The 14,684-nt window shown below is 38.7% G+C and overlaps 1 protein-coding gene across 1 annotated transcript; it reads right to left on the bottom strand.

Annotated features, from left to right (window-relative positions):
- Positions 1 to 236: 236 nt before the first annotated feature.
- LOC108667157 (cytochrome P450 2L1) lies at positions 237 to 9,672 on the bottom strand. Its single transcript, XM_018154145.1, has 11 exons — positions 9,503 to 9,672; positions 8,656 to 8,746; positions 7,429 to 7,562; positions 6,943 to 7,014; positions 6,657 to 6,803; positions 6,122 to 6,321; positions 5,447 to 5,567; positions 4,914 to 5,088; positions 3,316 to 3,433; positions 2,519 to 2,666; positions 237 to 1,532 (listed from the first exon to the last, which is right to left on the bottom strand). The coding sequence occupies exons 1-11, from the start codon at positions 9,585 to 9,587 to the stop codon at positions 1,348 to 1,350; spliced, it is 1,476 nt and encodes a 491-aa protein (XP_018009634.1). The 5' UTR covers positions 9,588 to 9,672; the 3' UTR covers positions 237 to 1,347.
- Positions 9,673 to 14,684: the final 5,012 nt, after the last annotated feature.

The following is a 14,684-nucleotide window of genomic DNA, read 5'->3' as shown; positions in this document are numbered from 1 at the left end:
GTGCGCCAGTTTCTGGTCAGAATCGGCAAGGAGGCCGGACGGTTAAGCAAAGCAGTATTGTGTCAGTGAGTTGCGAGTTCAAGCACGCAACCAGCTGTGAATGTTCTGCGATGTTAAGAATCGGCGACAGGCCCACAGCCTAGTGAACGCTGAAACCGCTATTATTATTATTTATTATATCTATCATGGCTGCGGTATCCAAAACACCATATGTCGAAGGATAAAAATATTGCCGGTGTAATTTCCACTCAATGTTTAGATTGTTAGAATCACATACCACCTCCAGCTTATAATAACATACATTTTCTATGTGACAAAAGCCAAAGCTTAGTCTATTCTCATGATATGCGTTGTCAACAAGTCGAAGAGCTGGGCTAGACGCCCTTGCCCGGATAGAATTCAATTCTGTCAAACGCAAAATAATGCTCGAGTGAAATGTTATCCTGTGATAGAATATATCTCATACTTTTCATGAATGGCTTAAAAAGAGCAAGGAAAACGTGTGCATTTTTCATTTATTGGATCGCACGAGTGGTTTTGCGGCAGTAAATGGTGACCAGCTAGGAAATGGCATTTCAGACTGAGCTGGCAAGCAGTATTGCATGAGCCGTTGAAATATTTTTCAAAATTCTTCATAAATTATAAAAATCTCTTATGATCAATTATTCGGTGATATGTAGGTTATTTTTACAGCATCAAAACAGCTTCTTAAAATCTCGAATAAATCTCAGAACGGTGATTTAATTAGAATTTTTTAGATCTTGATACGTTGACCAATTCCAGTAAGGACCAGGCTATGGCGTGACATGTGATTCGTATTGGTGCTCCTTCCTGCTCATTACACACTTAGCTTACATGCAGGTTCTAAATCCGATATAACGACTCTGTCAGCGATCGGCGCTCAAACGTGTCAAATGACGGATCTATATAGCATTAAAATAACGACAGCACAATAGAGTAATCAATAACATTGTAAGAATAACAATAGCAGTCAAACCTCCCACGCAAGGCCAAGCATTATTTTCACATTTTTAAATTTTGTTACACATGTTCACCATAACAAAATCCTTTAAGACGAATTGAACATATATCCTAAGGGTTTTTCCAAGTAGAAAGGGTTCCATCGTAAGGGTTTTCCATCGTAGAAATGTTAATCAATGTAAATGTTCAAACACTTTGAATGTCCTATGGTATAAATAAAAAATACATACGGATTAAATAAGAGCTGAAAAATGTTTTTTCAATCTTCTGGTTGATTTTACGGTCTCCCATGACACGCAGATAAATGAAGAATATCATATATAACTCCGTGTATGATGCGCAATAATGCAAAAAGTTTTGTGTTGTTTACTCTCGTGGCTTGTACACGAGTTTGTATTCGTAAGGAAGCCTGAGGCCGAGCACAGTGGTGATGTCTTTGCTGCTGATGTCGACGCCGGGCGGGGGGCGCACGTCGAAGTGCTGGATGATGGCGGCGGTGAAGAGGAACAACTCCATGCGGGCCAGCAGCTCCCCCACGCACTGACGCCGACCTGGGGACATTTCACTTTCCATTAGAATTATTTGGACATTGATCTTAGCCTCACACGCATAAGAAACTTCATGAGTACCTGATACTAACCACATAGATTGGGGAGTCACGTAATATTTTAGTTTGTGAATTGCTATTTTCATTGAAAAAATACTTCCAAATTTAGGAAAGTTCCGACCATCGATGTGAAGATTACAAATGATTTCATATGAGAGTTCAAGTGGGTAGTGTGATATCTCATTACCATACGCGTTAGCTCAAATCCTATTACCCCTAAAATCCATGCTACAAATTCGCTCGACACTCATCCCCAACAACGCCATACCACAGGCAGAACTTAAAGTATGGATTTCAAAGAGAAGAAAAGGCAAGGTATGTTCATCATATCTTCATTGAAAACGTTTCAGAGACCAGCAACATTGTCATTTCAGAACTTAGGGAATACAAGCACAGTCAGCGGGGTAAACCCATGTTACGTGGAGGTTAAGAAACAAAAACGGACAACGGAAACTACAAACTTGTCGATTAACCATTTGATGAGGATAGGAATAGTAGGCATTATTAAGGTTAGGTTTCCACTTGAAAATATGCATTCATTTTAAATTCCTAAATCTGAACCATCAGATGTGGAACCAAGTATTTGAGAATAGCTCGCCACTCCAGGTATGTCGCCAGAGTAAAAGGCATAGCAAAGTGAGACTGATTTGAGAGGTGCAGATTCGAACGATAGCCCCCCGACGCGGTGTTCAGCTACCCAGATGTAGGGACCGAGATTTAAAAGCGGTTTAAGTTATTATAAGGCCCACCTCGTATGACTCTCGGATTCCAAACATTGTCGTACGCGCTACCTCAAAGAGCTCTGTGTCATGTATTACGGCAGCCCTATTGCTGGTATTTGTGTCGTCGGTCAAGTTATATCTTATTGATAATGACTATCAAGTTTCATACCACAACGAATCTTTAGACCCCACACAGACGTCGTCTCACCAGAACCGAAGGCAAAGAAGGCCTGCTTGGGGGCCGTGTACTTGGTGGCGCTGTCGTCCAGGAATCGTTCAGGGTAGAACTTGTGGGGGTCGTCCCAGTACCGCGGGTCGTGGTGGATGGAGTAGTTCGCCACAGTCACCACAGTGCCCTAGATATAGAAAAACGCAATCGATTTCAGATATACATGGAATTAAAAAGAGAAAATCACCATAGTAGCAAGTGTTGATTTAATTAAATAAGAATTTTTGATCTGATAATCAATAATTTCTCAATAGTCATGCAACAATTTACGAAAGAAATCTGAATTACGCAATTCTCTTATTCATTCCAGTGAAAAATAAACATACGAAATCATTAAGTGTCGAAGCCTGCTTGCGTTTTGACACAAAAGGTCTAGGCAATGGCAAATAAATGAAAAAATAAATTACTTATATGAAGAAGGACTTACGTGTAATTAATTAGTTCTAATCAAAACACTTAATTTTTATCAAACTGAAATTTTGTTTTCTTCATCACACGTGATCTCCAAATTCGCTGTTTCTGCGCTGTGTCCTCGTGGAGTTTTTTTTTAATTTTACTTGAAGCAAAATGATTTTTTGTATACATTTACTGAGAAAGAATCTATAATTTTAATAGCTTTTATTTCTCAGTGAATATTGTCGGAGGTTGTTGCTGAGACTCCATTTACATGTATTTTTTCAAAATTGTTTAGCATGTCGCGTCTCCCGTCTGAAGCTGCAATTATAAATAGTCAATCAGAAGCTGAAGTTCAAATGAGCCCTGATGAGTGTTCACACCTTAGGTATGAAGTAACCATTGATGTTGGTGTCTTTAGAAGCCGATCTTTGCACATTCGCAACCACCATAGAAGAGAATCTCAGCGCCTCCGTTGTGAACGCTTCCACGAGACACAAGCTGCACACATAAACATTTATTAGTCTTTGACAGTTTAGTAATTTGGTTGCCAACTTTATAAGTTGATGTTGAAAAAGAAAAAAATACTACAACCAATCTGCGAAAACGCATTAATTAAGAGGGAATAATCGTAGTATTATTTAGTAATCTAGGTGGTTACTACATGTATTCATATTACAGTGATTTGCTCAAGAATTTCAATGACTTGCCGCAGCTCAAATAACTCACTCAAGACAGCACTAGGTCCATATTACTCTCATACACTCATTAGTATGAGTCCACTGATTCAATTTGTGAAACTAACTTAAGAACGTCGAAAATGATGTTTCAGCTACATGAAATTTACATCTTGTCTGAGTAAACAAAAAATCGCAGCTACTTTATCCACAATTGTGTTGCATTCTTCTCTGATCAGTGAGACATTCATAAATTATGGTAATAAATACGAGGCACGGTCGATTTATTTCGGCCAGATGCACGGTCGGTGAGTTGAAATGGCCGAAAAAAACTAGAGCGTCATGCAGGTTATTGCGTGTTAGTCTGGTAAAAGCCTAATCAAACTAACGTTTACCAGCATCACGTTGCATATGGGACTGGAGGAGGCAGCCTTTATGTTCTGAGAGACCTCGGTATCATTTTCAATAGGTACAAAATAGAAATTTTAAATGAGGTTTTCAAGAGTAAAGGAAAATGTTTGTTTTCTGTTCTCGAAGGTTACTGCATCATAGGTAAATTAATCCCTTAAGCTGTTTCAAACTTTTTGACCACTCCGCACAGGACCGGCTGACCTTATTCCCATTTCACACATTTAAATCTAACCAGGGCCTAAAATTCTTACTTCCCCATTGACTTGACTAACTTCCCCAACTAACTTCGTTGACTAACTTCCCCAACTAAAGGCCTTCTTGGGGTTCTAACTTACCCTGAATCACGCTTACCTCAATTTCCGGAATGTTCGATCAGATTAAGAAGAGCTTTTATTTGGGCAAGTTAGGAGGTAGAGCCATATATTTGTAAAATGGGTAACATTTAAACAGTAGCTGTGGACTTTCGACTCCGGTAGTTTTAGCACTTTATCCTATAAGCTAAAATACCTTTATATTCGCTGGCGAAATAAAATGTGGATCAATAGGAGAGTTTGTCATTGTTGGCCTCCAATACGCATCCAATTGGCACAATTCGACATCAGGGAAATCCCATAGCATTACACGAAAACTGATGAATGTACTTATACTGGAACAAATATTAGGGAATGTATCGAAGCACCAAAATTCCTTCTTTGTCCAAATACATTTAATCCAGTTCCCTCACGGATAAAATAGATTTGTGGAGTAAGAAAATTCTACAAAGTACCTGTTTCGTACTCTTGAACGGCGAAAGCAGACTTTTTAATAGCAAGCAGAGTCAGAGTTACGAAGAAATGTCAATTCACCAATCATGTTACCAATTACTGAACAGATTTCGGTATTTATTAATGTACCTCGGCTTATCGTCGAGCGACACCATGCGGTCCCTGGGCACGACGGCGTCTATTTGCTGCTGCATCCTCGTTGCGTACTCTGGATACCGGGCGAGCAGGTAGGCCACCCACTTCATCATGCTATGCACGGTGTCGGAGCCCGCGCCGAAGAGGTCGTTGACGATTTGGCAGAGGGCTGCGTGCAGGTTTTGTATTAATATAACAATGTTTCACGAAAAACTTGAATTTTATAACTGTGCAATTCGGTAACATGATCACGCAAAAATTGTTTTATGAAATCTGACGGTCAATTTTGCTGAAACGTTGGGTTGCCCGAAAAGAAGGGACTTTAAGGAACGAAGACCAAGTTTTCAGAGAAACAATTTTCGTTCAGTGCAATATTTGAGACCTAACTATTCTACCACAATTGCAAATCGTAGAGAACTGTATTCGAGAAATCTAATAATAATTGGCAGCATGGTAAGAACTAAATTGAGATATTCAGGTCCAAAATAACACGAAACATAGGAAATAAATAATGAATATCTTCGTACCTCCTTTCCTGAAGAAAGATTTTTCGTCACCCTCGCTGGCCTTCATGTCTTTGATGTACTCGTCTATGAGGTCCCTGAGGTTGTCGGGGTCATAGTCCTCCAGGTGCTTGTCAACGGCTTCCTGTCATTTGGATATTAGAAGGAGATCAGAAGTCATCGGAAGCCCCCACGCGCATGCGCAGTCTAGCACGGGAAAGGTTTCGGGATAAGAATCAAGCCTTGAAATATCTATTGATTTATTTTAAATCACTGCAGAAATCTTTGTTATAGATTATCATCTATCATATAACGACATTTGAATAAAATTTGGTCAGGTGTAGGCGTAAAATTGGGACTTTTTTTTTTACTTTAGCATACTGTATATCTTGGCCACTTAGTTGAAAAGTGAAATTTAGAAGCCCCCATTGAAACTTGACACTTCTTTCAGTTACAGAACTATCTTATTGAATTTACGCATTGCAGCTAGAAAATAACAATTGATTTATTGAGAGTTATGTAATGCGATTGTGACATTATGTATGCACAATAGAGCGCTTATTTATTTATTTGATGAGTTTTTTCGAGTAGGGGATGACCTCACCGTGAAATGCAACAAGCAGTTAGTTAAGATGCCTTCATATATTATCTTTAATGTTATATATTTGAACACGGTAAATTTTAGAAAACTTTTACTACCATCACGACTCTCTTCATTTCATCGATGAATTTTCCCGCTAGGTCCGACTGGAAAAGATAGTTTTTGACACTCTTGGGCAGGCGGTTCAGAGCAGGGAAGAATGTCGGCAAAGCGGACAGCGCAGATGAGCTTTCGCGAAATTGTTGCGTCAGGCGACTGATGGCGTCGACTTCCTTAGAGTCCAAGTCATACCGAGTGCCTTTGCAAAATTCGAAGAATATCATTTGTATTAAAATTCGCATGAAATGACATAATTCCACGCCATTAGTGGCGTTAATTCATCGCATCGTAAAACTCCATATCAACTTTAGTAACTATACGAGAGTTAGCAGAGTACTCTCTAATTTACTGTTAACCGAACTGTAACCGTCATGTTCCAATACCGGGAAGTTTAACGTCTACCATCAGGCAAAGAAGCATTCTGAATTTCATCAAATCTTTCCTAAAATTTGCCATCATTTAAAACAATTTGTTATGCTCTCATTTCCATATTTTCTGATATGGGATACCTAAAATATACCTAATCACACTCACTGGCCACCATCTGCCAGATTATGTTGAGCGCCACAGTCCTGAAGCTGTCGGGGTAGTTGATGGCTTCACCGCCGTACTTCTTGAGGTCTTCCACCAGCGCCTTGGCTTCGATGTTGATGGCTTCATCCAGGTAACTCTTGCCCATGCCTATAGTAGTGTGTCAGTGAAATAAATCTCACAAACAATGAATGTTATAAGTATATTTTCATCCAACTTACGCAAAAAATTGCAATTACATCAGTAGGCTCAGTTCCTTATCTACATTACAATCGGATTGCAAACTCACCGAGGTTGCGGAGGTTACGCAGAACAAAACGACGGTCGTGCTGCCAGTGTACGCCATTGCTGGAGACCAAGCCTTTGGTGAACAAAAGTCTTATTACTGATATTTTGAAGAATCAAAAAATCAATTCAGAAATATACTCTAAAAACTAAATAACTAAGTGTTGTGCTTCTGCTCGCTCTTGTAGTTATATAAATAATTTTTTTCTGGACAATAACCCTATATTTTTCTTTCATACAGAAACTTTTCTTTGTTTTTTTTTCAAACTATTTTTGGTTTGCAGTTCGGTATTTTAAAGCTCCGAATGAAGCAGAGAATCAACTCGTATTACAAAATTATCAACAGCGAGACCGCAAACACACTTGGATGTTTCACGACTACCGATAATCGCACAAACTTTTCGGAGCCTACGCAGTTGCTTCCTGACGACAACCCTCTCGATGCTGGTGTTACTTCATCAGTTATAATGACTATTTTTATTATACGCACCTCCCTGTTTCTGGTCGTCTAGGCTGAAGGTGGCGAAGTAGCTGGGGCGGTCGGACATCTCAGGGCGCGACATAACTTCCTTGGCGGTGTGGTAGTCGAACAGGTACACGGTGCGGTATGGTCCTGTGCGGTGCCTTATGTTGTGTATGTGTTGAAAGAAATGTGGTGATTATTTTATCCGTGCCGTGTATCTTAATCAAATTAAAACTCTACCTTAGGAATTCTCTCGCTTGAGCGGCGTGCCACAATACGTGTACACGTTAATTTGAGTCTGGGCATAAATTTAGGAGTCTGCTACATTTTTCGTTGAGAAGATGAAGGATTTTAATATTATTGGCTCAATAAATTTTGACATCGAATGGCTCTGCTATAATATTACAAGTCCTCGTATCAGCTGCGAATATGTATAACAATGAAAATTTTAATCTGATTGCTTATCCATTTATAAACATTTGTTGGGGTTCAAAATATGACAAACACCAATTAGAAAAGATTTTACATATAAACATACAATAATAAATGTCGGGCAAGTTCCTGCCTGACCTCACACTTCGATGGCCGGATATCAAATTACAAACATATTTTTAGCCGCCCATAATATAGTGGTTCCTGCTTTTTGATCTTGTCAGTATGGCCTGTTGCCCATGCGTATAACCACCTATAGTTACCTTGCCGATTTCGACCAGAATTATTTCAACTAGTCGCGGGGTTTGAACCTCAACTTTTGGTTTCAGTATTAATGATCTTATCCACCCGAAAACCCCAAGGGTTTTATCATTCATTCATTTCATATGATATTTTATCTGTCAATAAAAAGGTTTTAAAATTGAGATCATAATTGTTAGTCGCCAACTTTAGAAAATCCGACTGGAATGTCAAGTTGAAATCCCCAAATTATCAGAATGTCTGACTATTATACTCATAATAATGTTAGTTTAATTTTCACGGAGAAAACGCAAACCGGTTCCATCAAGTTCCAGCTTCGTCTCTTCTAACACAATTTTTAAAAAGAAGAAGCGCGTTTTGTTTGAATTTACCTATGCGCTCTCACATTTTGATTATTTATATGCTCCATTGTAAGATGAGAGGCTACGTGAATTTTTGTTACGATTTCTCGCTCATGTAGATGCTATCTGAAATTGAAGTATTTACTACTTTTTTCTCTCAATAACTATTAATCCGTCGAATAAATTAAAATTATAAATTTTATTGCCCTCACTATCTTACATGAAGATGTCGCCGTATTTCTTACGTAGCTCAGCTGCCGTTTTTTCGTCGAAGAACGGCATGTTGCCGATGAACGGAATCTCCGATGGGCCTGAAACGCAGTACAATATTTTAACAGATGGATGTGTTAGTTAAAACGAAGTAAAAAATATCTAATATTAGTGAGCTTGCAATCGAATAGGTTAGAGTGCAATTGTAAGTCTGGGTCAATCGAATATGTATAGAAATTTCCCAAGTGCCTCGAAAAATTGGACTACGGGTCCAAATCGGAATCCAAAGCGGACAACAAATCACAAGAGGTCTAAATTACGCCTTCATAGCGAAAGAAGCTCTAGTTACGACTTAAGATACGATTAGTAAAGCCTAAAGATTGTAGATGTGTCCCTAGACATATTTATAATAAAATGCAAATAAGGATTGCACCTAGAATGATCTTACCGATCTATATTTCAGTGAGAGAAGATATACGCATTGTTATTCAAAGTGAGGAAATATATTGCATATTATTTTATAATTAATAATTATTTATATTATATTACATATTGCATATTATATTATTTTTAACTGATTTTCCATCTGATATTAGATACTTCTTAATTTCAAATTCTGAACTTCTCCCATGATAAAAAATTTTTTCCAATTCAAATGTTTAATACAAGAAGAGCAACATGCGCATTGAATCATAACATAGCTCATGGGTTTTTTAAAAATTAGACCTGAGTATTTATTAAAATTCATATACCTATTTTACATTTTATAAACCGTTAAAGTTATATACTTTTCATCGTCAGTTGGCAATATAACAGCAATGTTACTGAAAGTTTGCAAGGTTCGACTAGGGACTCACCAGGGGGGCAGTTGCGGGGGCGCCTGTCCCTCAGCACCGCGTACACCAACACCAACACAAACAACGATCCTATCTCCACCCACATTTTGCTGTGACTACCTAAATACAAAATAGGATTAAACCACTTAAAACCTAAGTAAATTGGCAGGCCGTACTTGAGAGAGGTTCTGTGAAAATAAAAACAAATATTAATCAACGAACATGATAAATTTTAAACTACTTAATTATCTCTGGCCTCCATCACTGTCCACCAATTGAACTTCACGCCAGTATATAACAACGTCGGAGACCGCCTAGGCTTCAGCCGGATAGTCGATACCCTCGGCGCAAAGTTATTCTGGGTCTGCTTGGCCGCCAGATCGAAATCAGTTTTTGCTCAAAATCCCCTTTCCGACATTATAGTCGCCTAAGAGTGAGACAAGGGTTGACCGAGTGAGTTGAGTCATACCGAGCTAGCAATCTGCCCAGAGGCTGTCCGCCAAACACTGAGCCGAAGCGGACATAGAGAGACTGACTTACGTGCTCTCCGAAATCATAGCAAAAATCAATTACATCGATATTTCCATTCAAATATAATTTTCACCTACATAAGTTTAGCAATCATTCATGCTTCAATAGTCTTTAACGTCATGCGTAATAATTTGCGATTATTCCTCCAAACGCTCCCACAAGCTGTAATTTAAGGATGAAAAGATACAATTTGAACATTGAACCACTTAAAAATTTTATTTTCTTTGACAATGCCATATACCAACTTCCATCGCGATTCCCTTATTAAATTTCTACATGGATTGTAAGTCGACCTATCCTGCCGGTGATGAAAAACTCGTAGCAACAGGCATTATTCTATTGATACCTTTATCCTGTCGCACTACATTACCGTACGACCACCAAGCGACCACTGCAACTGAACCATATCAGCCTATCGCATCAAGTCTCAACATCGGGAGAAGTGGCTTCTTATCAGTGTGTGCTGCTGCCAGAGATATCTATAGAAAATGTTGAACAATCAACCCAGCAAGAAAGCCTTATATGGCAATTGCGGTGGTGACTTGTTTGTTATATAAATTATATTTGCATCTCATTGTCATTACATCGGGCTGTAATGTATCGATTTGATGACTCGTATCGAACGATAGACTGATCAATAAAGCAGTGCAATTAATAAATGACTGTAATTAATGGTATCAAATACGTATCTGCATAGGCATTTAATGTGTACTATTCTAAGCATGAGAGTAAAAAATATTATGGTGATTCTTCTACTAACTACCAAATTCGGTAGTTAGTAGAAGTACTAAATGGTCATCTATTCCTCCTAGAAGCCAGAGACGCATCATCGCATAAAAAATACACATTTCGCGGACCTCTAAATTCACAATCCATCTAGAAGCAACTGAACAGTGGGCGAGGACAAAGATTTCTGGGCCGAAATTTCCAAAAAATAATTTGGTTTTAACTTCTGGGCCGAAATAATAGTTTGGTTTTAACTATACAAAAACGAAGAAACCATTTTATAGGAACAATCTTTTATCTCGGGTATGATTGCGGGAAAGTTTGGGCGTCCCTGAACGACGGCAATAATAAAAATTATTGTGTAAACAAGCTTCTGAAGTCGCTGTTATTTTTTTATTGCAATCTACCAGCTTTAAATTAGGCCGAACAAGACTAGTTTTCGGCAGCAATATCCGTAGACGGGTAGCAAGGCGTACACGATTAAGCCGTTCAGGTGAATCTTTAATGAAATTATGCATGCAGTTGAAAACAGACTAAAAGAGGACTATGAATTGCTCTTGTTGACACGGAATTTCATTAACTAATCCTTATGATCGGCGTTTCTGAACACTTTGGTTCAAGTGTGAAATCCATGTAAAATCTTACGGACGAAAAATTGGACTAGCATTTATTCGATTTAATTCAAAACACCACGTTCACATAAGTAGGCCGAATGCCTTGCTGAAGCATGACGGAGGAAGCATGACGTGCTGAAGCATGACGGAGGAAGCATGACGGAGGAAGCATGACGGAGGAAGCATGCCTTGCTGAAGCATGACGGAGGAAGCATGACGTGCTGAAGCATGACGGAGGAAGCATGACGGAGGAAGCATGACGGAGGAAGCATGACGTGCTGAAGCATGACGGAGGAAGCATGACGTGCTGAAGCATGACTTGGCGAAGCATGACGGAGGAAGCATGACTTGCTGAAGCTGGTATCAAGCGCAAAGAAGATGAGTTGCACAAATCTATTATCGCCGTATCCCTGATCTCTCTCTTATCTCTACCTTTCAGCCGGCAGCGAGGACTGAAGCTCAGTAACTTCAATGAAATTTGTCGATTGAAAGATTTTTTGTCTAATTGCTTGCAAGTGTCTGAACCATTCATAAGAATATTAAAAATAAAATAATCACTTTGTTAAAGTTCAAAGAAATCAGCCAATAAAGTGTTTAAAGACTTAGCTTTAATTACAATAACACTAGGAACAATTCTATATATATATAATATAAATAATGTCAGCAATATAAATATCCTAACAATAAATTACCGCTACACAAAAGCAAAATCCAACTAAAAATTTCATAGAGTAAATTTCGCTGACATTTTATTCAAACATTAACCACACACATAGAGCAACATAAAGTAAAATAAAGCAAAGTTAAGCCGAGCGAAATCAGTTTGAATGCTGTTGCAAGTGTTTGCACTTCGGTTGCATCATCAAGAGCCAATAGCTGTTCCGGAGATCTGGAGCTGGTCAAGTGCACCGCCGACTGTAATGCGATCTAATGGCATCAGAGACTGCAAGGAAGAGTATAAATCGTAATTGATGATAGACTGATGGACGTACGATGACACTAACATTTTCCAGTACCAGGACTAACTTTGTTGTACATGATGCAATGAGCGGAAAAATTACTACATACTGGGGGTATATTCAAAGCTGCTTAGATGTATAAGATATTTGCTCTGTACTGATGTAATGAAATAACTGAATTTATCAATCACAAATGAACCTGTACTGCGGCCTTCTGAATGCTTCACAATCCAGGGTTGGCCAGACCTGAATAAAAATGTGTATTTGCATTTAAAATAATGAGATTGCATTTTCAAACACATGAATTTTAGTTTAGATACTCGATATTGATACCTGATATTGAGGGATACATGATATTTAATGCAGTGTACAATTGTAAACAATTATTGTTGATCGAATGAACAGACTTGAGCGTTATTTTTCATCAATTATTAGTCCACAATTAACTATCACTATTTGCCCAATAATTTAATCTTCCTCAATTAATATGCAATTTCTTATAATCACAAAGAGTGTAAACACCTTAAATTAGTGTTCGCGTTATTGCAAAATACTAGCATGGTTCCTATGCATAATTTTTGCGAGGACAACTGAAACTTTCGATTAAATTTAGGACGCAGTCGAAAAGTCACCGACGCTCACTCACATTTTGATTCATTCAAGCCGTGAACAACTTTTGGCTAATGCGCTGCGAACTTCACGAAACATATCAGTGGCTACTGACTTGTTGCCTCACTCAACAAATTGGTTTTATTCAAAACTCATATGCATTCATCCTCGAATTGGCGATGAATATTTGTAGGTTATTGCAGCCAATTTGTGCGGGCAACATTAGAAAAGTCATAAGTTTGGTGGTCGGCAAAGTATCCTAATTCAACACTAGCCTCTTGCCTGCACCATTATTGAGGACATTGACATGCGAGATACTTCACTGCCAGAGGCTTCGCAATACATGCAGGCGTTTAAATGAATACTTCCGACATATATTTAAAGTAATTAAGCAAAATAAAGATATTCAATTTTAAGTTATAATCCAGTCAATGTTTGTGCAACATGGTATTTAATTCACTCTGAACACTGTTTACATTCTTCTTCTGGGACGCCTAGATTTTGGAAGCCATAACCAACGCCAAAATATTACAAGCAGTTGCGGTGTGACCTCCGCGGTGCCGGCTAACCGACGCCGCAGCACTCGCTCTGCAAGCCTGACAGTGACTGTCTAACTCAGCTCTTGTGAGTCACGTCTCAAGAAGGCAACCTTGACGGACAACAGGAACACAATTGAGCATCTATCATATCATAGTGATGTCGACGCTGAAGGATAGGCCTGATGTAGTCGGTCGCTGATTCTTTTCCTTTTCGTGGTTCACTGGAGATCTAAAATCATAACCTTTGACCGGATATTTCCCAAATTGACGATAGTTTGAAATTGCCAAGGTGCTAGTCATTTCAAGTCTGAACATATATTTCTCCATAGTCATAGTCGCCATAGTCTAGTCTGTTCTTGAACGCGTTCATACTCGGAGAGTCAACAATGTAATCGGGGAGGCTGCTCCACATGTCGGTGACTCGAAGCGAGAAGAAATGTTGCGTGGACGAAATGTAACGAAGTTTTTTTAGTATATAGCCGTGGCTCCTGGTGTTTGTTCGTGTTTCAAATTCTAGCAATCATTCTGGGACCTTGTATAAACTATGAGTATACTTCAATGAGGTCCCCACGCGGACGTCGATAACAGAGGCTTGGAAGCTTCATAATTGCAAAAATTTTACTGAACATACTTCTCCCGTGTACATAAGGTTGGGAGCTTTTAGGTAGGACCAGAGAACAAAATTCATTTTGAACCAAACTTGTCCGAGATTGTTCAGCAATTTGGTATGTTATCATTTACTTATGTTATGATCCTTTTATTGCTTGTTAACATTGGCTATTTTTTCTACATTGTTTATAATCTCGAATAACCTCAATTTGTGTTCAAATTGTTTGTTATTTGTTTTCAGAAACCGTTACAATCCACAACGAGTTTTCATTCTGAGCAATCCCCCGAACAAAGAGCCATATTCTTTATAATAATCTTTAACCTTTCTTCATTGGACTTGCCCTTCAAGCCTGGAATTATCCTTGTCGCACATTCTTGAACACTCTCTACTAAATTTTTGTCCTTTTCGAGTTATTATTATCATTAATATTATACCCAACACCACTGATTTCTTTACTGGTTCTGCTTTATTTGTACAACGTTGTAGTCACATAACAAAGTCATGCAGACTCAGCGTAAGATAACAGCGATGCGGGCCCCATATATTGAAACCGCCGTAATGCCACATCATTTCCACATTGTCGCATGGGCCCGACATGGAACCATTGTAGAATTA

The sequence above is a fragment of the Hyalella azteca genome, unplaced genomic scaffold (assembly GCF_000764305.2).
Source record: "Hyalella azteca isolate HAZT.00-mixed unplaced genomic scaffold, Hazt_2.0.2 contig12874, whole genome shotgun sequence".
NCBI lineage: Eukaryota > Metazoa > Arthropoda > Malacostraca > Amphipoda > Hyalellidae > Hyalella > Hyalella azteca.
The sequence above is the reverse complement of the archived record's forward strand: the minus strand, read 5'-3'. Positions and strand labels throughout refer to the sequence as shown.

What these genes read in the sequence shown, in the direction of transcription:
- LOC108667157 (XM_018154145.1), bottom strand. Translation starts at nt 9,587, where the DNA reads ATGTGGGTGGAGATAGGATCGTTGTTTGTGTTGGTGTTGGTGTACGCG. An exon ending in CCCCCGCAACTGCCCCCCTG is followed by an intron (nt 8,747 to 9,502) that starts GTGAGTCCCTAG and finishes ACTGCGTTTCAG; the next exon opens with GCCCATCGGAGATTCCGTTC. An exon ending in AAATACGGCGACATCTTCAT is followed by an intron (nt 7,563 to 8,655) that starts GTAAGATAGTGA and finishes ACACAACATAAG; the next exon opens with GCACCGCACAGGACCATACC.